This window comes from Octopus bimaculoides, chromosome 6, assembly GCF_046866305.1.
Source record: "Octopus bimaculoides isolate indiv1 chromosome 6, ASM4686630v1, whole genome shotgun sequence".
Classification (NCBI taxonomy): domain Eukaryota; kingdom Metazoa; phylum Mollusca; class Cephalopoda; order Octopoda; family Octopodidae; genus Octopus; species Octopus bimaculoides.
This window is the reverse complement of record NC_142933.1, coordinates 9101826-9126787: the sequence shown is the minus strand read 5'-3', so window position 1 is coordinate 9126787 and position 24962 is coordinate 9101826. Positions and strand designations below refer to the sequence as shown.

At 41.5% G+C, this 24962-nt stretch overlaps 1 protein-coding gene across 1 annotated transcript in view; it reads right to left on the bottom strand.

The window, feature by feature from the left end:
• The window catches only part of LOC106867988 (uncharacterized), an 85163-nt gene that overhangs the window by 4601 nt on the left and 55600 nt on the right, over window positions 1-24962 (bottom strand). Inside the window, exons 4-11 of the mRNA XM_014913073.3 lie at window positions 20126-20224; window positions 19153-19263; window positions 15924-16127; window positions 14326-14503; window positions 12977-13165; window positions 11430-12093; window positions 3667-3770; window positions 478-573 (exon numbers count right to left, since the gene is read on the bottom strand). Coding sequence (XP_014768559.1) covers window positions 478-573; window positions 3667-3770; window positions 11430-12093; window positions 12977-13165; window positions 14326-14503; window positions 15924-16127; window positions 19153-19263; window positions 20126-20224 — 1645 coding nt within the window. The remainder of the gene's footprint in view (window positions 1-477; window positions 574-3666; window positions 3771-11429; window positions 12094-12976; window positions 13166-14325; window positions 14504-15923; window positions 16128-19152; window positions 19264-20125; window positions 20225-24962) is intronic.

The window sequence follows — 24962 nt, the reverse complement described above, 5'->3', positions numbered from 1 at the left end:
AAGAAACAAATACACTACATAAAAGGCACAGGAGTGGCTGTGTGGTAAGTAGCTTGCTTACCAACCACATGGTTCCGGGTTAATTCCCATTGCGTAGCACCTTGGGCAAGTGTCTTCTACTATAGCCTCAGCTGACCAAAGCCTTGTGGGTGGATTTGGTAAACGGAAACAGAAAGAAGCCCGTCATATATATATGTATATATATATATATATATATATATATATATACATGTGCCTGTGTGTGTGTATATGTTTGTGTGTCTGTGTTTGTTCCCCCAACATCACCTGACAACTGATGGTGGTGTGTTTAGGTCCCTGTAACTTACCGGTTTGGCAAAAGAAAGACCAATGGAATAAGTACTAGGCTTACAAAGAATAAGTCCTGGGGGTCGATTTGCTCAACTAAAGGCGGTGCTCCAGCATGGCTGCAGTCAAATGATTGAAAGAAGTAAATGAATAAAAGAGTAAAAGACTTACATCTAACATATCTTGTAACGATAAGGTCTCTTTCTGAAGTCTTCTCTCAGGCCGTTTCTGGAAGTAGTACTCATTTCTGTTATTCAATTTATTACACTGTAAAAAGAATAAAATAATCTACAAAATCAAGTTGACAACTAATGATGGCCTCTCACAACCATTTTGATGTTGTGAGTGGCTCCAATTGTTTAATCAACAGATTTATTTACTCATTAAATTAACAGGGAAGAGGATAAAAATTCCCCAAATTTGTCATTAATATTACTTTGGGCAGAATTAGTTGGACATTGTTATAATGAGGTTAAGCCTTATCATTGGTCATCCTGCAGGCTCCCTAACAGATTCCATCAATACAGAGCATTTTCATAATAGGAAGTCCACAGCAATGAAGGAGTTGAGCCAGAGACAATAAGGTAAACGGACAATAGAGATTAGGCAAAACAGAACTGATATGAATTGATCTAGTCCAGGGTGAACACTTTCTGTACACTCAGAAACTGGATACATCATCATCATCATCGTCGTTTAACGTCCGCCTTCCATGCTAGCATGGGTTGGACGATTTGACTGAGGACTGGTGAAACCGGATGGCAACACCAGGCTCCAATCTAATTTGGCAGAGTTTCTACAGCTGGATGCCCTTCCTAACGCCAACCACTCAGAGAGTGTAGTGAGTGCTTTTACGTGTCCCCTGCACGAAAACGGCCACGCTCGAAATGGTGTCTTTTATGTGCCACCCACACAAGAGCCAGTCCAGGGGCACTGGCAACGATCTCGCTCGAAAACCCTACAAAGGCCAGTCAGGCGGTATATGTATATATATATATATATATATATATATATATATGTCTGTACGTATCGTCGTCGTCGTTTAACGTCCGCTTTCCATGCTAGCATGGGTTGGACAATTTGACTGAGGACCGGTGAAACCAGATGGCTACACCAGGCTCCAATCTGATTTGGCAGTGTTTCTACGGCTGGATGCCCGCAACTGTATTGTCCAACATGTCTCTCTTTCCAAGGCAGTACCATGCAGTTTTAATAAAATTTGGCTGTTATATGCGGAGAACTGTCGACAGTTCAAAAGAAGATTTTTTTTTTTTATTACCTCAAATGATTTAACGGGGCAGTATGGACAACTATGTCTGTGTGTGCGTGTGCACATGAACACAGAGTGATCTCAAAGAGTTAGGTATGCCCTAAAACCAAACACCACAATTATCTCATGTGACCTTTCATAAGCTGGTAGTCTTAGATATATTTGAGGTGGTGGTGGCGGGGGAGATGCAGTGTTCACAGGTAGAACTAAAGATCTGCTCAATCACAGGTATCATATTTATTCTTTAAAGAAATCTTGAAATTTACCTTACAATTTATCACATTAACCCTTTAGCATTCAGATTACTCTGACATATGTAAAGCCTGTTTAATTACATTGTTTTAAATTAATTGTACAGCATCTTGTCACTCTGAGATCTTGATGATGTCCCTGTTTATTTTAAAAATTACTTTGTAGGGTAGGTGTGAGAAGTCAGAGCTGGCCGGTTTGAGCATAAAACAGGAAGACAATTTTGGCCTGATATGGCCGGTTTAAACACTAAAGGGTTAACCACCACATGTATTACAGGTGTTCATTGCAAACTTCCCACATCTGCCATCTTCCAGTGGTACATTCTCATAATTTGAAAAAATATTTCATTCTGTATCTTTGACATGGTTTTGAGAATATTTAAATAAAAATGAGAGCTAAATATTAAAGTTTAATTATGAAATAGTGTAAAAATGCAAAAAAGTACATTTCCTTGCAATTAAAAAGTATGCAGCATGACTGGAAATGTGTCGCATCACTGGTAAATTCCCATAACAGGCTGTAGCAGTTAATGTGTTAACCCTTTTGATACCAACCTGGCTCTGGCGCTGTAGTACAAATGTCTCATTTTCCTAAGTTTTGAATTAAAATCTTCCACCAAACCTTAGTCACAACTTATGTTCCTAATACTCACTGAATGATAACTAAGTTATTTTACTAAATTCTTTGTTACATTTAAAATTAATTGAAAAAAACAAAGAGCATCTCAACAGAAATATGGCAACAAAAGGGTTAAAATATACAATAGAGAAACAATTCTTAACCCTTTCGATACCAACCTGGCTGAAACCACCTCTGACTCTGTAGTACAAATGTCTCATTTTCATAAGTTTTGAATTAAAATCTTCCACCAAACCTTAGTCACAATTTATGTTCCTAACACTAGCTTAATGATAACTAAGTTATTTTACTAAATTCTTTGTTATATTTAAAATTAATTGAAAGAAACACAGAGCATCTCAACAGAAATATGGTAACAAAAGGGTTAAAGTAGATTTTCAGGACCTATGGCCAACCCAACACTGTATTATTCAAGCTGAAAAAGGAGCGTTTGTGCAGTTCCTCTAGCCAAAGAGGAGATCCTATGCAGCTGCACAAACTCCAAGAAATAACAGCCAAATTTCCAACAAATCTCATAAAATGAGAAGGAAACATGCCTATCCAAGATAATGTAGTCTTAGATTGTTGTTGGCACTCCGTCGCTTATGACGTCGAGGGTTCCAGTTGATCTGACCAACGGAACAGCCTGCTTGTGAAATTAACGTGCAATGGCTGAGCACTCCACAGACACGTGTACTCTTAACGTAGTTCTCGGGGATATTCAGCGTGACACAGTGTGACAAGGTTGACCCTTTGAATTACAGGCACAACAGAAACAGGAAGTAAGAGTGAGAGAAAGTTGTGGTGAAAGAGTACAGCAGGGTTCGCCACCACACCCTGCTGGAGCCTTGTGGAGCTTTTAGGTGTTTTCGCTCAATAAACACTCACAACTCCTGGTCTGGGAATCGAAACCACAATCCTATGACTGCAAGTCCGCTGCCCTATCCACTGGGCCATTGCGCCTCCACATAGTCTTGGATATACTGCAGCTTTCAAGATGATACAACAATGACAGCTTGAACACCATTGGTCAGAAATCTACCCAATGAAAGTTCGCCTATGGTTAAAATAATAACAAACTTTACCAATAATAATCCTTGTTTTTAATTCAGTGCAGATCCCAGAATGCCAATCATTGCCAGAAAGATAATTTTTAAAGGAGATGATTAAGGTAAGATACAAAATTCTCAGCAAGGTATTATCAAGATTTATGAACTTACCTGATCAGGAGACTGATCCTTTAGAGTAGAATTTCGATTTACCCGACAATTATTCCAAGGGCTAAGACCTAGAGACACTGAATTTTCTAAACCATCACAGTCACCTGGAAAATATATAAAAGCCATTAACCATATCACAAGAGTTTCAAACTGAAGTTATACACACACACACTTCATCATCATCATCATCATCATCGTTTAACGTCCGCTTTCCATGCTAGCATGGGTTGGACGATTTGACTGAGGACTGGTGAAACCGGATGGCAACACCAGGCTCCAGTCTGATTTGGCAGAGTTTCTACAGCTGGATGCCCTTCCTAACGCCAACCACTCAGAGAGTGTAGTGGGTGCTTTTACGTGTCACCCGCACGAAAACGGCCACGCTCGAAATGGTGTCTTTTATGTGCCACCCGCACAAGCCAGTCCAGGGGCACTGGCAACGATCTCGCTCGAAAATCCTACAGGAGCCAGTCAGGCGGTACTGGCAACGGCCACGCTCAAAATGGTGCATCTCATGTGCCACCCGCACAAGAACCAGTCCAGGGGCACTGGCAACGATCTTACTTGGCTTGCCGGGTCTTCTCACGCACAGCCCATTTCCAAAGGTCTCGGTCCGTAGTCATCGCCTCGGTGAGGCCCAATGTGTGAAGGTCTTGCCTCACCACCTCAGCCCAGGTCTTCCTGGGCCTACCTCTTCCACGGGTTCCCTCAACTGTTAGGGTGTGGCACTTTTTCACGCAGCTATCCTCCTCCATTCTCACCACATGTCCATACCAGCGCAATCGTCTCTCTTGCACGCCACAACTGATGCTTCTAATGTTCAGCTTTTCTCTCAAGATACTTACACTCTGACGGGTATTCACATTGACATTACACATCCAACGGAGCATACTGGCTTCATTCCTTGCGAGCTTACGTATGTCCTCAGCAGTTACAGCCCATGTTTCACTGCCATGTAGCATGGTTGTTCGTACGCATGCGTCATACAGTCTGCCTTTTACTCTGAGTGAGAGTCCCTTTGTCGCCAGCAGGGGTAAGAGCTCTCTAAACTTTGCCCAGGCTATTCTTATTCTAGCAGCTACACTTTCAGCGCACCCACCCCCACTACTAACTTGGTCGCCCAGATAGCGGAAGCTATCGACTACCTCTAGTTTTTCACCCTGGAATGAGATAGAAGTTGTTTCCTGTTTGTTTGCAGTCTTTATTGCACCTGAACATCTGCCACAAACAAAAACTAACTTGCTAGTTAACCTGCCTTTGATGTTGCTGCACCTCTTATGTGTCCATAGCTTGCACCGGGTACATCTTATAGAGTTACTACCTACTCCTTTTCTACATACTGAGCAGGGCCATCTACCTGAAGGGGTTTGTGTTTTATCTACCTTCCTACTTATTAGGATTTTGGTTTTAGCTAGGTTGACTCTAAGGCCCTTCAATTCTAGACCTTGCTTCCACACCTGAAACTTCTCTAGTTCTGATAGTGACTCCGCAATTAGGGCAAGGTCATCAGCATAGAGGAGCTCCCAGGGGCAACCTGTCTTGAACTCCTCTGTGATTGCCTGGAGGACTATGGTAAATAATAGGGGGCTGAGGACGGAACCTTGGTGGACCCCTACCTCTACCCGGAATTCATTGCTGTACTCATTTCCAACCCTCACCTTACTGGCCGCATCTCTGTACATGGCTCGCACAGCTCTCACTAGCCATTCTTCTATCCCAAGTTTCCTCATTGACCACCAGATAAGGGATCGGGGGACCCTGTCAAAGGCTTTCTCCATGTCAACGAAAGCCAGGTACAGAGGTTTATCCTTGGCTAGGTATTTCTCTTGCAACTGTCTCACTAGAAATAAGGCATCAGTAGTGCTTTTACCTGGCACGAACCCAAACTGCATCTCATCTAAATTGATTCGCTCCCTAATTAGTTGGGCTATGACCCTCTCTGTAACTTTCATAACCTGATCTAACAGCTTGATGCCTCTGTAATTATTTGTATCTAAAGCGTCCCCTTTACCTTTGTAGCAGTTGACTATGATGCTGCTACACCAGTCATAGGGTATGACTCCTTCGTGTATCACCTGGTTCGTAATACGGGTGACTAGGCTATAGCCAACACTGCCAGATATTTTGAGCATCTCTGCAGTGATTCCTGATGGGCCGGGGGCTTTCCCGGTCTTCATACTCTTAATTGCTTTATCTACCCTGGTACTATCAACTCGGATAGCTGGTCCCTCTATTGGGTCGACATAAGGCAGGCTCTCTTTCTCCCATTCATTCTCTTTATTAAGCAATCTATCGTAGTGGCATCTCCAGACCTCTTTCTTTGCATCCTCATTTAATGCAAGCGTACCATCATCCATGCGAACACATTTCTCTCCTACAACATCACTATTCTCTCTCCTACACTGTCTTGCAACCCGAAATACCTCGAGTCTTTGGTCCTCACGGCGCAGAACATTGGCAAATCTTTCCTTATCTGCTTCCCCTCTGGCTAAATAAACCTGTCGCCTAGCCTCCCTTCTGGCACATTGGTACAATTCCCTGCTACCACCGTTCTTCCAGTCCTTCCAAGCTTGTTTCTTTTGTCTAATAGCCCTGTCTACCTCCTTGTTCCACCACCACGTTACTCTGGGTTGGGAGGGGACCTTACACCACCCACAAATCTGGTCGGTGGCTTTCAACAGGTTGTCCCGCAGAAATCTCCAATTGTCTTCCACGTTGTATGATGCTATATCCCCTTCTATTTCGTTAAATGCTTCAAGTAACTTGTCTCTAAGTCTCTGTCCGTTTGCAGGGTCTTTAAGCTTCCACACCCTTCTTCTCCAAGCCTGTCTAATTCTGGGCACCCATTTTGCCTTGATCCCAAAGTCGCTAACTACTAATCTATGTTGTGGGGTACATTCTTCGCCAGGGTAGGTTTTGGCATTTATAAGCCGCCCTCTTTCCCTATTTCTGGCGAGGATGTAGTCGATTTGGCTAGAGTGTCTGCCGGAGCGGTAGGTGACTAGGTGACTGGCAGGTTTCCTGAAGTTGGTATTGCAGACCATAAGATTGGTTGCATCACAGAACTCCAGCAGTCTGGTTCCCTCCTCGTTGCGGGAACCGAAGCCATAGCCTCCATGTATGCCATGGAAGCCCCCAGCACGACGTCCGACATGACCGTTGAAGTCTCCAGCCACAAAGAGAAGGTCCCTGTCACTCGTCGACGAGGTAGTTTGCAAGAGGGTGTCATAGAATTGGTCTTTCAGACCATCTGGTAGCCCAGGTTGAGGTGCATAGGCTGAGATGACAGTAGCTAATCTATGATGAAGCACTAGTCTGATCTTAAGTACTCTGTCACTTACTCTAACGACCTCGATTACCTTATCCACCCATTTCTCCGCTAGAAGTATTCCTACGCCCCCGACCCCGTCAGTGTTCCCTGCCCAGAAAATCTTGTACCTGTGTTCTTTGCCTGTGAGGAACCTTGCAGAACCTCCTCTCCATCTTACTTCCTGGATGCAGCACATATCTACGCATCTCCGTTCAAGCATCTCAACAATTTCACCAGATCTACCTTTCAGCGTGCCGACGTTGAGAGTGCCAATCCTAACAGTATGGGTGTTGGGGGTGTGGGCCTGTAGCCTGGGAAGAGGAAAAGCAGTGTCGTGTACCTGAAAAGAAAACTTGCAATTGGAAGAATTCATAAGCAAAACATTACCTACAACCTGCAAACATTTCTCAACCTTAATGCGCTACCCAAAGGTAGGGGAGAGGATGGCCAAGGCCACTAGATGGGTTCCGGGAGACAGCCGAGGTTGACAGGATGACAAAGGGATGAACTTCCGGTGGAGGGGGCGGGATGACAGAGGAATGAACTTCCGGTGGAGGGGGTGGGATGACAGAGGAATGAACTTCCGGTGGAGGGGGTGGGATGACAGAGGAATGAACTTCCGGTGGAGGGGGTGGGATGACAGAGGAATGAACTTCCGGTGGAGGGGGTGGGATGACAGAGGAATGAACTTCCGGTGGAGGGGTGGGATGACAGAGGAATGAACTTCCGGTGGAGGGGGTGGGATGACAGAGGAATGAACTTCCGGTGGAGGGGGCGGGATGACAGAGAAATGAACTTCCGGTGGAGGGATGGCAGAGGAATGAACTTCCGGTGGAGGGATGGCAGAGGAATGAACTTCCGGTGGAGGGGGTGGGATGACAGAGGAATGAACTTCCGGTGGAGGGGGTGGGATGACAGAGGAATGAACTTCCGGTGGAGGGGGTGGGATGGCAGAGGAATGAACTTCCGGTGGAGGGGGTGGGATGACAGAGGAATGAACTTCCGGTGGAGGGGGTGGGATGACAGAGGGATGACAGACGAATGAACTTCCGGTGGAGGGGGTGGGAGGGCGGGTTACCGCCAGCGAGTAGAGAGGGCTCTTAATTGTAGATTTTAAATATTTGAGAGACAACAATGCATAAATCGTAATTTTTTAAAAGAGCAATGAATTCTGGGTGATTAGAATATAACGTAGCATGAATTTAGGAAGCTTAGAAAATGAATAAGCATGAATTTAAGACAACAACTGAATTCAATTGAATTTCATGGAGAGAAACAAGATAAATAATAAGGGACAAAACTAAAGCGCAAGGTATTGAGATGTTTGAGGCCGTAAATAAATAAAAATCTCTATCTTATCTGCATCTTGGGTATTTCGTCGTAGTACGTCAGCGAGATAATTTAGAATGGGTTTCTCATTTATATATAGCCAGAACCTGAAGACCTTAAAGGAAAAACTACGAAGGGGGAGAGAGAGGATGGAGGGGTAGACAGAGGCATGGCGGGAGAAAAGATCATCATCATCATCATCATATATATATATAAAGAGAGAGAGAGAGAGAGAGAGAGAGAGAGGGGGGACCAGTCAAGCAGCACATCACGCTGTAATTCTTGGGCTGAGAAATCAACACTTAAAAGCCATAATTTTAAGGAGCGATAAGAATTTTTGAATAAAGGAAAATGGGTAGTGGTGGTGGGTAGGTACCGCCAGCGAGTAGAGAGGGCTCTTAATTGTAGATTTTAAATATTTGAGAGACAACAATGCATAAATCGTAATTTTTTAAAAGAGCAATGAATTCTGGGTGATTAGAATATAACGTAGCATGAATTTAGGAAGCTTAGAAAATGAATAAGCATGAATTTAAGACAACAACTGAATTCAATTGAATTTCATGGAGAGAAACAAGATAAATAATAAGGGACAAAACTAAAGCGCAAGGTATTGAGATGTTTGAGGCCGTAAATAAATAAAAATCTCTATCTTATCTGCATCTTGGGTATTTCGTCGTAGTACATAAAATGAGACACCAGTTTCTGTCCCCCTGTTTCACTAAAACCTTTCGTCATCCAACACAAGATGACCTCTTCCAATGCCTCCTCCCCTCTTGAAATCCTTTTGTTTGTTTCAATCATTTGACTGCGGCCATGCTAGAGCACCGCCTTTAGTCGAACACATCGACCCCAGGACTTGTTCTTTGTAAGCCTAGCACTTATTCTATCGGTCTCTTAGCTGAACCACTAGGTTACGGGGATGTAAACACACCAACATCGGTTGTCAAGCGGGCTTCTTTCAGTTTCCGTCTACCAAATCCATTCACAAGGCTTAGGTTGGCCCGTGGCTATAGTAGAAGACACTTACCCAAGGTGCCACACAAGGGGACTGAACTCAGAACCATGTGGTTGGTAAGCAAGCAACTTACCACACAGCCACTCCTACGCCTTTTTTTTTTGGTCTTGCAAGGTACTCAGTGACCCTGTCAGTGCAAGTGCCACTTAAAAGCATCTAGTCCACACTGTAAAGTGGTTGGTGTTCGGAAGGGCATCCAGCTGTAAAAACCTTGCTAAAACTGACCCCGCCTGTGCTTGTGCCACGTAAAAATCACTGAGTCCACTCTGATGAGTGGTTGGTGTTAGGAAGGGCATCCAGCTGTAAGAATCATGCCAAAACAATCACAGAAGTCTGGTGCAGGCTTTGGCCTGGCCAGCTCTTGTGAGACCGTCCCACTCATGTTAGCATGGAAGGCGGACATTAAACGATGTTGATGAACATGATCCAGCTGGCTTGAAGTGTCAATTTGTTGGATGTCAGATGTACATGCTGTCTCAGGTTTATAATGTAAGCAAATAGAATTATCAATATAGATACATATATATATATATATATATATACATATATATATATATATATATATATAGGGAGAATTCACAAAAAAAAACGAAAGGACGAAGACAGGTGGTGTAGAAAACAAACAAATGTATTAGTATAACGCTCGAGAAGTGAAAAGGTCTTTAACATTTCGAGCCTACGCTCTTACACAGAAAGGAACAGAGAAAGAAACAAGGAGAGAAAAAAAAAAATGTGTGTAGTGGTTAGCGATCTATCATGGTGAATTCTCCTTATATATATATATATATCACATGCTCACGTGGTCGCACTAGTTGATCCTGTCTCCTCTCATCAACCACGAACTTCTCCACTGGACTTTCTACCTTTCTACACCTCTCCTGCCTATGGATTACTCTGGACTCGTCTATCTATCTATCTATCTATCTATCTATCTATCTATCATCATCATCATCATCATCGTTTAACGTCCGCTTTCCATGCTAGCATGGGTTGGACGATTTGACTGAGGACTGGTGAAACCGGATGGCAACACCAGGCTCCAGTCTGATTTGGCAGAGTTTCTACAGCTGGATGCCCTTCCTAACGCCAACCACTCAGAGAGTGTAGTTCTATATATATCTATATATATATATATATATATATATATATATATATATACATATATATCTACACACACACACAATTCCTGCTTATTGACAATTATTTGCTTAGGAAGAGGATATTGAAATATTGGAGCGCATGTGTGTGATTGTATGTACATACACATGCATTTTTGTTCATTTTTAAGGCTGTTCTCCCATGCTAACGTGAGTTACAGGTATATGTTATTAACGCATTGTTTTACAGCCAAATACCTTTCCTGTTGCTAACCCATACCGGTCTTTCCAGTACGGGTTTATTTATTCCACATTGTACTTAACTCATTGAATCTTTGTCAAACCAGTCATCCCATGCCAGCATTAAACAGACATTAAATGATGATGATCATTATTATTATGTTCATCTTCAAAGGTGCAAACCCAGCACAAAAAAAAGTCTTTTAATACTGAGACCTGTTGGGGCAAACAAAAGCAAAATCGTGATGGCACCTGTGCCCAGCGTCACCTTCCTGGCACTTGTGCTGGATGGCACGTGTAAAGACATTTGAGCGAGATTGTTGCCAGTGCCCCTAGACTGGCTCCTGTGCAGGTGGCATGTAAAATACACCATTTTGAGCGTGGCCGTTGCCAGTAACGCCTGACTGGCCTTCGTGCCGGTGGCACGTAAAAGCACCCACTACACTCTCGGAGTGATTGGCGTTAGGAAGGGCATCCAGCTGTAGAAACTCTGCCAAATCAGATTGGAGCCTGGTGTAGCCTTCTGGCTTGCCAGTCCTCAGTCAAATCGTCCAACCCATGCTAGCATGGAAAGCAGACGTTAAACGATGATGATGATAAGAGAAATGACAACACCGCCACCACTTGTAGCTCAGCACTTTTTGGAGAAAGGTAACTGTAAGTACACACACATATTGGACAGGCTTATTTTGGTTTTGGTCAACCAGATCCACTCAAAACAAATGTCTTGCTATAGAATACATACCAAAGATATGAAAATAGTATTTACCTTTTTGATGAAGAAAGTCTTCTAAACACATCACATCTGCATTCTCATTGGAACCTTGTAGTCCACAATTTTCACAGCCTTCTGCTCCTGACGAGTACCCACAATCACTTCCATTACTTGTCGTGTAGTTGGAACCAACAGAATTTAAAGTTGTAGTAGTTGATGAGGACGAGGATGAAGATGATGATGACGAAGAGGTAGCCATCCTATCTACGTTATGAACCAGGCCACAACACCGGCTCATGTTGTAGTACTCATCATCATCATAGTCATCTGCTTCTGTAGTCATTGTATGCTTGCTATTGCTGCTGTTGCTACTGCTATTACTACTACTACTACTAATGCTACTACTACTACTACTACTACTACTACTACTAGTGGTTTTAGTGGCGATGTTTGAAGTTGTTGTTGGTCGACATCTGCGACCGCACCGGTGTGTTAGCAGAGATGGCGGCGATGTAGACTGCTCTCGTTGTAGTACCCTAGATTTCGACACAGCCTTACCACAACAGGGCGCCTTCATATCTGCCACCTTTCGATAAATTTCATTGGTTGCCTTCTGACAGTTCTCTATGGAAACCAGTTTCATGTCATGATCGCTTCTGGAGATTTCCTTGTGACGACCATTGTAAATTCTAGAACTTTTCTTTGGACTATTATCACACTAGAAATAGAACACAAAGATGAAGAAGGATACACAGAATACTAAATAGGTAGCAATTCTAATAACAAATTAGTGAAATAAATAAAAACAGGTCAACTAGTGAAATTCAAATTACGATATATGTAAACGAAAGCAAAATCGTGATGGCACCTGTACCAGTGAAGCGCAAAGAGCACCATCCGAGCGTGATCGTTGCCAGAGCAGCTGCCTGGTTTCTGTACCGGTGACACATAAATAGCACCATTTGAGCATGATCGTTACTAGCATCACCTTACTGGCACTTGTGCTGGTGGCACGTGAAAAGACATTCGAGCAAGGCCGTTGCCTGTGCCGCTGGACTGGCTTCTGTGCAGGTAGCATATAAAATACACCATTTTGAGCGTAGCCGTTGCCAGTACCGACATTTATGATAAAGGTAGACAACGGAAAAGTTGTGAGTTTAAAGGGTTGTTAAAGTAGGAAGTAGTGTATCAAAATATCAAGTTATCTTTAGACCTGATTTGAATGGTTGCAAAAGCATAGATTCTTCTAAAGGTATTTAATAACCAAAGTAGATTAAGCCCACAAGCCAAAAACCGGTACACTCCATTCAACATGCTTCCAGTGTAGTTTTCATCAACCCAACATCTCTCACAAACCTTGGGTCAACGTAAGACTACAATGGAAAACATTTGTCCAGAATGCTGCTCCATGCGAAATACAACTCAAAATCACATAATTACAAAATGAAATTCTTAATTACACAAGTAATTAAGTTATCTCATTTTAAAGCTTATATTTTCAATAGAAAACTGAGAAAAAAGACTATCAAATACACTTGTAAAAATCTTAAATAAATTTCAATGTACTTTTAATAAAGTACCATTATAAAATAAACCCTTACTTTGCACTCCGAGGAAATTTGTTTGGTGAGGGGAGGGGAATCCACTTCGGACAGCTGGATTTTAGCTCGCCGCTTTTTCCTTTTTTCTCGTTTTAGTTCTCGTTTTTGTTCACGTAGTCGTTCTTCTTCGAGTAGTTCTTCACACATTAGTTCCAAGTTAGACACTCCCTGCTTTCGTTCCAATTCCATCTGTTAAGACAAGAATGGATAAAATGAGAAAATAGTGAAACTTTTTAGAAAAATTCTTCACCGAGAATATAAGACAAAAACTTCTTTATTATAAAGACAGAAAAAAAGTACATTTCTACAAGGCACCAGCAGCAGAACTTCTTGCAAGAAGCACAAATTGATCAGGTGGAATTTAAACTGAGAACAGTAATAGGAGTCATAGGCATCTATCAGTCTTGAGAGGCCATGGATCTGCATCCAAAGAAATCATGCCAGCTGCTGATGGTAGTGCAGTGTCTGTTATGGCTGTACAGGCCCACACAGGAGTCGCAGTAACACATACACCAACTGCATTTGAAGGATCTCCCTACCAATGCTACTCTTTCCTTTGATGGCGAGTTCCTGTTCTTCTTCCACTCACTTCATTCCCTTTCACAGTATTTGCCTCCGGTGTGGGTGATTATTTGAAACCTCCTCTTATCTCAGGATGTCCAGATCAAATGACTTCATATCTCTCTTACAGACATCTTTGAAATGAAGACAAAGATTCATCAAATAACACAAAGTCACTAAACCACCAACAACATAGGCATCCATCACCATTTAACGTCCGCTTTCCATGCTACCATGAGTTGGACAATTTGACTGGGGACTGGCAAACCAGATGGCTGCACCAGACTCCAACCTGATCTGGAAGAGTTTCTACAGCTGGATGCCCTTCTTAACACCAACCACTCAGAGAGTGTAGTGGGTGCTTTTTATGTGCCACCGGTACAAGGGCCAGTCCAGTGGTACTGGCAACGGCCATGCTCAAATGCTGTTTTTTACGTGCCACCTGCACAGGAGTCAGTCCAATGTTTTGCTCACATGCCACTGGCACAAGTGCCAGTAAGGCGAAGCTGGAAACGATCACGCTCAAATGCTGCTTTTTACGTGCCACCGGTACGGGAGTGAGATCGCTGCTCTGGCAGTGATCCCGCTCCACTGGCATGGGTGCTGGTCATCAAATTTGGTTCAGTTTCGATCTCACTTGCCCCAACAGGTCTTCGCAAGCTGAGTTTAGTGTCCAATGAGGGAAGGTTGGCATAAGCTTGGAAATACAAATACCTGACCCAAAAGCTTCCACATGATTTCTAAATTAACACATTTCAGCAATTTAAGGATTTTGATTTTGGACTTACCTCAAAGCCTTTCTTTAAGGCATTAATTCCTAAATAAAACAATATCTGCCAAGTTTGCTCTTCAGCTTTTAATTCCCGCCATATTCGATACATTCTTTCATGTAGATGGATGCCAAGGCAAGTAAGGACCTCTTCTTGGGCAATGTCAAGTGTCTTCGCATGTCTATCACGTCGGCTACTGAAGAAAGAAAAGAATTTCAGATAAAACAATAAAAATTCAAAAAAAATATGTATGTATATATATATATATATATATATATATAAATAAATAAATAAATCTCAAAAACGTTTTATCAATACGATTTTTTTTTGTTTTTCAAAATGCTAACTAAACCTCAGTTGTGTATTTTAAAGAAAATGAAAATATATCTAAGAAGCAATATAAATAACTAACATTTCATAGAAAAGCCCTTAAGTAGAGATATATAAGGAGTTCAGTTGGAATGGGGGAAGGCCCCGATATTTCCTCGCTTCACATACACACACTAACACTTCATTTCTTTTTAGTCTTCTTAAATCCTCACACACACACGTGTGTGTGATCACCATCATTTAACATCCATTTTCTATGCTGGCATGGGTTGGACAGCTTGACAGAAGCCTGTTTTGGCACGGCTTCATCTGTTTTGGTACGGCTTCTACATTTGGATACCCTTCCTAATGCCAACCACTTTTCACAATATACTGGTTGCCTGACTGGCCCTTGTGCCTGTGGCATGTAAAAGCACCCACTACACTCTGAGTGGTTGGCATAAGGAAGGGCATCCAGCTGTAGAAACTCTGCCAAATCGGATTGGAGCCTGGTGTAGCCATCTGGTTTCACCAGTCCTCAGTCAAATCGTCCAACCCATGCTAGCATGTAAAGCGGACGTTAAACAATGATGATGACTGGTTGCTTTTTATGTGGCACCAGCAGGGGTGCTTTTTACATGCATGCACACACACACACACACATATACATATATATATATATATATATATATATATATATATATATATATATATATACATACATTCACACACACACACATGTGCCAGTGGCACGTAAATAGCACCATTTGAGCATGATCATTACCAGCGTCGCCTTACTGGCACCTGTGCCGGTGGCATGTGAAAAAAACATTTGAGCGAGATTGTTGCCAGTGCCGCTAGACTGGCTCCTGTGCAGGTGGCACGTAAAATACACCATTTCGAGCGTGGCCATTGCCAGTACCGCCTGACTGGCCTTCGTGATGGTGGCACATAAAAGCACCCACTACACTCTCGGAGTGGTTGGCGTTAGGAAGGGCATCCAGCTGTAGAAACTCTACCAGATCAGATTGGAGTCTGATGTAGCCATCCACTTCGCCAGTCCCCAGTCAAATCATCCAACCCATGCTAGCATGGAAAGCAGACGTTAAATGATGATGATTTCTTGTTTATTACATTTAATATTTCATTTACAATACAAGATCAAAATTTTATTAAAACCTCTAAAATTTATTTTTCCCTGTTTGTAAATTATATGAACAAGCTAATTTGCAATAAGCACACTAAAAAGAAAATGAGAGGAGAAGGTCTAAAAAGTGTAGAAAACAGGGGCTCAGTTTGATCCTTACCTGCCAGCTAGCTCTGGTTCAGCCCTACCAATGAGCCGGGAGAGAAATTCTGTATCACATTCAATATGTATATGCCTCTCTTGAGGACAACATCGCAAATGGTCGTACAATGAAGGACAATAGCCTTTCTCCTTTGTGTAGTCTACTTCACATATTAATATACCAAATGCACGCAAAACTTTAGATTTACATTCAGCACAAAACCTACAAAAAAAAAAAAAAGAGAAGGTAAATAATAATAATAATGGTTTAGTGTAATTAATCTTAATGAAATGCTGTATGATAAAGTAATTAAAATTGTTTGGAAAGCAACAGAAAGTAAATTGGAAATAAGAGGAATAAAAACAAAAATAAGCTAAAACAGTAGTTTACACTTAATCTTATTTTATGGAACAATAACAACAATTCTAGGCACAAAGCCTGAAATTTTGTGGGAGGGGGCGAGCCAATTACATTGACCCTAGTACATGGCTGGTACTTATTATAGACTCCGTAAGTATGAAAGACAAAGTCAACCTCAACGGAATTCAAATTCAGAACATAAAGAGGGATGAAACACAGCTAAGCAGTTTATCCAGCTCTGCCAGCTTGTTACCTTATAATCCCTTCTGCTGTAGGCACAGGGCCTGGAATTTAGGGGAAAGGGGTGAGTGGATTACATAGACCCCAGTGCTTCACTGCTACTCTATTTGTTTATTGCCCCCAGAGGGCTAATCATAGAGGGGACAAACAAGGACAGACAAAGGGATTAAGTTGATTACATTGACCCCAGTGCGTAACTGGTATTTATTTAATTGACCCCGAAAGGATTAAAGGCAATGTCAACCTTAGCAGAATTTGAACTCAGAATGTAACAACAGACGAAATATCGCTAAGCATTTCGCCCAGCTCTTCACCTTAATTTATTGATCCCGAAAAGACAAAAGGCCAAGCCGAGCTCAGTCGAATTTGAACTCAGATTGTAGCAATTCCAAAAGTTGTAGCACACAGTTGGGAAAGCATATGAGCAAGTGACTAGGTTGTTTATCACCTCAAGCACATAAGGTCGTGGGTTCAATTTTTGGATTAAGTAACATGTTGCTTTTGAGCAAAACACTTCATTTCACATTGCTCCACTCTACTCAACCAAAAATGAGTACCAGCCTAGTACCACTGCAGCTCTCTCTCTCTCTCTCTCTCTCTCCTGCTGTTGTATCCTTAATGTTGAGGAAAATGTGGGAAGCCCAAGAGAGTCTATGTGTGTTCACAACTGCATAGGCACTTAAAACAAATTAGGTAGGATCTATCAGGTCATACTCATTTCTAAATAACAGATCAGGTTAAGATACAGTTGGTGCCATATATATATATATATATATATATATATATATATATAATTATTACAATTAAAAGGGTAAAGGATTATCAATTTATTAATAAATTAATAATTAATACCAAGCCCATCGGTATGTAAGCACCATTATCGGTGTGGAACTTATTTAAAAGTTCTTATACATTTATAAACAAAATTAAGGGATCAGCAAACAGGTTGCTTCACCACATACCGAAGTTCAGAAATAGCAGCTAAAAATGCTGAAACTCCAACAGATAGCAGTTACCCGCAACTCACATAGGCAAAACAAGAAGAAAAGTAACGAACTAAACTAGCCATAGTTAATCATAGACATGTTTCTTGTTTTGCCTATGTGAGTTGCGGGTAACTGCTATCTGTTGGAGTTTCAGCATTTTTAGCTGCTATTTCTGAACTTCGTTATGTGGTGAAGCAGCCTGTTTGCTGATCTCTTAATTTTGTGTGTGTGTGTATGTATATATATATATATATATATATCATGTATGGAGGCAGGTGTGGCTGTGTGGTAAAAAGCTTGCTTCCCAATCACATGGTTCCAGGTTGTGTAGTGGGTGCTTTTTACATGCTACTGGCACGGGAGCCAATCAGGCAGCACTGGCACCGACCACGTTCGTATGGTGCATTTTACATGCCACTGGCATGGGAGCCAGTCTGGAGGGACTGGCATCGACCACGCTCGAATGATGCTTGAACGTGTCACCGGCATGAGAACCAGTCCAAAGAGACTGGCATCGACCATGCTCGAATGGTGCATTTTACATGCTACTGGCATGGGAGCCAGTCTGGAGGGACTGGCATCGACCACGCTTGAATGATGCTTGAACGTGTCACTGGCATGAGAACCAGTCCAAAGAGACTGGCATCGACCATGCTCGAATGGTGCATTTTACATGCTACTGGCATGGGAGCCAGTCTGGAGGGACTGGCATCAACCACGCTCGAATGATGCTTGAACGTGTCACCGGCATGAGAACCAGTCCAGAGAGACTGGCATCGACCATGCTCGAATGGTGCTTTTTACATGCTACCTGCACAGGTGTTAGCCATGCGATAAAACTGACATAATATTTGGAAAATCCATAGCACTTTATCACTACTTATCATTATTAACTGTGCTTTCCAACTGAAATTTAATTGTCTTGTCCATTGTCACAGTCCTGGGCCAGAATGCTATCGACTGCCACTAATTTCTCCTGTAGTGACGTCATTTGGCGCCAAAATACAGTCGCCATTACTGCGTTTTCATCCACGCATGCGCAGGGAATAGTTCCAGAAGGAACAGGAAGAGTCCCATGCGCATGCGTGGAATTCAACATCTAAACGTTCCCGCTCTTTTCATTCTATTTCTCGGTCGGCCGGCCATGAACGTGGTCGTGTCAAGCTGTCTCTCCAGCATTCCAACTCTGGGGACAGCTCATTCCAACATTCCAACGTCTCAGCAACCATGCTCTCTCACAGAAGGCGTCTCAGCAACCAAGATTAAGGCTGCCTATTTTCATCCATGAATAAATATTGTTGTGTTGATCGTTCAGAGTTCTGCGTTCCGTTTATTCCGAATTTAATATAGGAAAGCAGGTGTACACCTAATGGTGTATAACCAATTCCCTACACTCCTGTAACATTATGAACTGCTAAAACGGCAGCAGCAGCAGCAGTCACATTTCTTGCTTGGTCTGTAGTCATGAGATTTGGCTTAACCTATAAATTAATTAGATCCACTGTGAGCAAATTAACATCAGTGACATTACTATCAAACCTTACTGGAGGCTAACTACACACCAAGTTTTTGACAGCTCACTAAACTGAAACTGAAAGGAATAACTTCATAGCGTTGATAAATAATGAGAATTAGCGATATTTCAAGGTGTGTTTAGTTACCGGTGTTTACGTAGATAAGCTTCTAAAGTATCTTGCAGTCCGTCAACATCAACCAACACAACTTCTTCTCTGCACTCTTGTGATAACAGATCCCATATATCAATCCAGCTACTAAATTAAAAAAAAAACAAAACAAATTATTTTCAAGCAGTGAAAGCAAAATATATATCAAAGAAAAGCAAAAATACAATTTTATTATTATTATTATTATTATTAATGTTATTAGTTCCATAAAAAAAAGCAAATGCATTTTTGCTCTCTTTAGAATCAGAAAGCACAGGTGTGTCTGATCAAGAAGTCAGCTTCACAACCACATAGTTCCTATTGTAGAGCAGGACATCTTTCATCATAACCTTGCGATAACCAAAGTCTTATAGATAAAAATTTCATAGACTGAAACTGTGCAGAAGCCTTCCAGGTGAGAGAGAGATTGATGGCAGAGCTATCAACACCCAGCAACTGGCTCCATTCTTTAACCAATTTGCTATCTCAGTTCTGTTAAACTACACTGTCTATTTCAATTCATTTTGAAAATAATGAATTTAGCAAAATAACCTTGTTGCTATTAAGTTGGTGCATGGGGCATAAACGGAGTTGAAGTTTTGATAGATTTTTAAATTACTTCAAAACAATAATTTCGTGTCACAGAACAAAGAGCCATGTGAAGTAGGTTGGTATTGAAACAGTTAAAATCATGTGAGTCCAGTCTGCTGATTATCCTTTGAAGTTCTTGGTGAAATAAGCACTGACCGCGCTCAAATGGGGCTTTTTATATGCAGCTGGCACGGGAGCCATCATTATTATTATTATTACAACATCATCACAACAATAATTTAACACAAACACACAGCCACAAATATAAAAGGGAAGTTTATCAAATCAATATCCAATACATTATTGGGTTTTTGTTTTGCTTTTTCTCAAAAATAAATACAACAGAACATTTAATAACAAAAGAAAACTTGACTCTTACGCAAATGGTCTTGTTTTGTGTGTATCTAAGGAGTGAAGATTACATCGCTTATTTTTCTTGCTTTTTGGTATAGATTCCATCACAGAATTCAATTTTGCCCTAGAAAGGAAAAAAAGAAAAAAAAAAAAAGAAATTACTATGCAGTAGTAATAGTAGTAGTCAATATAAATGACCAAAAGTAGTATTTAAACTTATGAGATAGAAATTAGAAATTCAACAGACCCTCTTGGTGTTGCAGGGCTCAACAAGTTTAACCCTTCATAATACCAAACCACCTAAGACCAATTCCTGGTTCTATGACACAAACTTTCAGTTTATAGTGGTTTATATTAAAATTTTCTTTTAAAATTTCAAATTAATTTAGGCCTCAAAAAACCCTTTTAATAATGGTAAATTTATTTGTTATTTTCAAAATTGAAATAAATGGAATGTATTTTAAGAGAAATTTGGTAACAAAAGAATTAATGAAAATAATAAGCCTTTTTTTAAAAATGAACCCAAGATTTCTTTATTGTATATAAAGAATTTATGAAGACGCAATGGCCCAGTGGTTGGGGCAGCGGACTTGTGGTCATAGGATCGCAGTTTCGATTCCCAGACCGGGCGTTGGGAGTGTTTATTGAGCAAAAACACCTAAAGTTCCACGAGGCTCCGGCAGGGGATGGTGGCGAACCCTGTTGTACTCTTTCACCACAACTTTCTCTCACTCTTACTTCCTGTTTCTGTTGTACCTGTAATTCAAAGGGTCAGCCTTGTCACACACTGTGTCATGCTGAATCTCCCCAAGAACTACGTTAAGGGTACACGTGTCTGTGGTGGAGTGCTCAGCCACTTGCACGTTAATTTCAGGAGCAGGCTGTTCCGTTGATCAGATCAACTGGAACCCTCGTCGTCGTAACCGACCAAGTGCCACTAACAAGTTTCTTTATTTTGTACAGCTTCAGATCGCCATATCTAGGGTTTAGTTTACCTAGGTTGCAGTTGAAAACATTACATATGGTATGATATTTCAGGACTGGTTGAGAAGGCTGCTTCCCAACCAAGTGGTTTCAGGTTCGATCCTAGTATAAGGTACCTTGGACAAAGAAGCCTACCATGTGTGCAGATGTGTGTGTGGGGGATACATATTCATATTTGCACTTCTTTGAAAATAACTAACTATAAGGCAGCGTTGTCATTTCACCTGTCAACAATCACCTACAGGTAGCAATTAGTGATAGGAGAAACATCTGGCTGTTAAACAATGCCTCCATAATATATATTCAACTAACCCCCAGCTGGTATGGAAAAATGGATGTAAGAAACAAATGAATGAAGTCAATGATTATATCATCTTTCAGTTTTTTCTTCCACAAGACAGGTTTCAATATTATTCTGGCCTTATCAACAAAATATAGCCTTCATCATCATCGTTTAACGTCCGCTTTCCATGCTAGCATGGGTTGGACGATTTGACTGAGGACTGGTGAAACCGGATGGCAACACCAGGCTCCAGTTTGATTTGGCAGAGTTTCTACAGCTGGATGCCCTTCCTAACGCCAACCACTCAGAGAGTGTAGTGGGTGCTTTTACGTGTCACCCTCACGAAAACGGCCAGGCTCGAAATGGTGTCTTTTATGTGCCACCCGCACAAGCCAGTCCTTCATTGCATTAATTTAAGAGTGATGAATGTCAAAGTTGATTCTGATAGGATTTATGGTTCCTAGAACAATAAGGCAACAAAGTCATCGTCATCATCATCGTTTAACGCCTGCCTTCCATGCTAGCATGGGTTGGACGATTTGACTGATGACTGGTGAAACCAGATGGCTACACCAGGCTCCAATCTGATTTGGCAGAGTTTCTACAGCTGGATGCCCTTCCTAATGCCAACCACTCCAGAGAGTGTAGTGGGTGTTTTTACGTGCCATTGGCATGAAGGCCAGTCAGGCTGTACTGGCAATGGCCACACTCAAAATGGTGTATTTTATGTGCCACCTGCACAGGAGCCAGTCCGGTGGCACTGGCAACGACCTCGCTTGAATGTCTTTTCACGTGCCAGGAAGGCGACACTGGTAACAGTTACGCTCAAATGGTGCTATTTATGTGCCACTGGCATAAAAGCCAGACTGTGATAATTGTTTTAATGACCATGAGGTAGATTGCCTATGGCCAGATGTTCTTCCTATCACCAACCCTCACTTATTTCCAGGTAACATTTCCCCATGACCAAACAGGTTTGCACAGAAAACTGAAAACGAAGGAAACTACCTGCATGACAATGACACTCATTTCCAACTATCATGCAAGGCAAGGAGACAATAGCAATGCCAAAGCAAGGGGACAGTAACACCCACACACACATCCATCTAGAAAGCAAATTTTTATTCAGTTTATAGACAGACTGTTCATCTTCAATGCTTTGAAGAAATGATTGATCCAGCGTTTGGAACAATTTACTTATTCCAATGGATGGGAAGCATAACTGAGTTATTAATCCCATGGCTTCAAGTTCAATCTCATTGAAGAGCACCTTGGGCCTTGCTATAACCTCAAGTTAACCCAAGCCTTATGGGTGAACTAGAATTAACAGCCTGTGGAATGCACTGTACCCAAATCAGTTGCTGGGTTTAACACTACCAACAGGCCACTGGGTACAACTGGATACCACTAGATGTGAAGCTCACACTGATGCAAGCATTCTGATCAAGTCTCCCATCTGAAAACGATAGAGATACAAAACCATGATTCATCATTTTGTCTTCCCCTTCCCCCTATCCTTTCTCCTCTGACTAAACTAAAAAGAAAAAAAAAAGAAAACAATTTTGTCTTTTTTTCTTTCAATAGCAGAAAATATTTTCATCCCAAAGTAGGTTGCAGTGGTGGTGGTGGTGGTGGTGGCAGGAGATGGCATCCAACATCACTCATCAATGATATTAATGGAGTGAATAGGGGGGCTTGGAATGCCTTAGCACTCAACCTAGAATATCAGTAGGGTTTTATTGATTGATAAGTTACCTCCTTCTCTTTTTTAGGTCATCAAAGCAATCTTTAATTTAGTATATCTAGCAATCTCTTTCTGCACCTCCTCTCTCCCTCTGAACACTAAATTGATATTTGTGCATACATGTACACACACACACACACACACACACACACACACACACACACACTAAGTGGTCCTCTAAACACAATGCATCTAAAAAATAAATAAAATCCTGTGTAAATTTTGAGTTAATTCAGGCAGGTATTTTCATCCAGATAATTATATAAGTAAGTGAAATTAATCTAAGCTTGATAAGACACCACTATTAGTTCACTAAGTTCAGAAGCAGAAACAGATGAGAACAGAAATTAAATCTATAATTTCCTAGTTCAATAAAACCCTTCAGAAGTATTAGAAATTCAGGCTTGCCTATTCGTTCAGTTATTGGTTCAAGTTATTACCCCCTCCTTTATCAAAGCAATTATGTTAATACTCAACCAGAAACACCAGCTGAGCAAGAGCTGCGACTGATGTTATAAACAGCAAATCGAGTTAATCTGGCAGGCAGAAAGATAACAGCAGAAGATTAACGAGAAGAAAGCATTGTTATTTTAATCCACATCGATGTAACAAACAAGGTTCAAACCTAAGTTTTGTTTGCTTTTTAATAGCTTTATTTAAAGGGTCATGTCCTTTACACAACCACCCTTTAATTTTTTTTTAATGACATCCTATTAGATGTGTGTGCATGTGTATGTGGAGATTATATATATATCATCATCATCATCATCATCGTTTAACGTCCGCCTTCCATGCTAGCATGGGTTGGACGATTTGACTGAGGACTGGTGCAAACCGGATGGCTACACCAGGCTCCAATCTAATTTGGCAGAGTTTCTACAGCTGGATGCCCTTCCTAACGCCAATCACTCAGAGAGTGTAGTGGGTGCTTTTACGTGTCACCCGCACGAAAACGGCCACGCTTGAAATGGTGTCTTTTATGTGCCACCCGCACAAGAGCCAGTCCAGGGGCACTGGCAACGATCTCGCTCGAAAACCCTACAAGGCCAGTCAGGCGGTACTGGCAACGGTCACGCTCAGGATGGTACATCTTATGTGCCACCCGCACAAGAGCCAGTCCAGGGGCACTGGCAACGATCTCACTTGGCTTGCCGGGTCTTCTCACGCACAGCACATTTCCAAAGGTCTCAGTCAGTAGTCATCGCCTCGGTGAGGCCCAATGTTCGAAGGTCTTGCCTCACCACCTCAGCCCGGGTCTTCCTGGGCCTACTTATATATATAAACAATATATGAGTATATGCATATATATGTACATGTATGTATATACGTTCATCTACATGTACATATAGATACATAACTAGGTACATGACGTGGCAAAAGAACAAGGACAAAATGGTAAACAAGGTACAACAAACAAGCAGGCCACATAGAAACATCCCCTTCATCAGCTGCCACCATTAAAACTCTGGCGTTTCGAAGAATTAAGGCAGTACGCATCGTTAAACTGGTTCTTTCCACGAACACAAATTAAATTGTTGTCGTGGAGGGTAGTGGCGGACGGAAAACAAGACAGGAAAACGAACCAGTGAAATAAACAAACAAAAAGGCTGTACAACCAGACGTGAAGTGTGTATATATATATATATATATATCTATCTATTCCATACTATATATAAAACAGAGATGTGTATGTAATCGCTTTTCACGTGAAATCGACTTCACCAAATGCTTCCATACTTGTGATGCGAGAATAATTTGACCTCGGATAAATCTTAGGCTCTTCATTTGATTTTTTTAATTAAAAATAAATAATATTGCTTTATATTTAAGATTCACTTCTTTAAAAAGGTT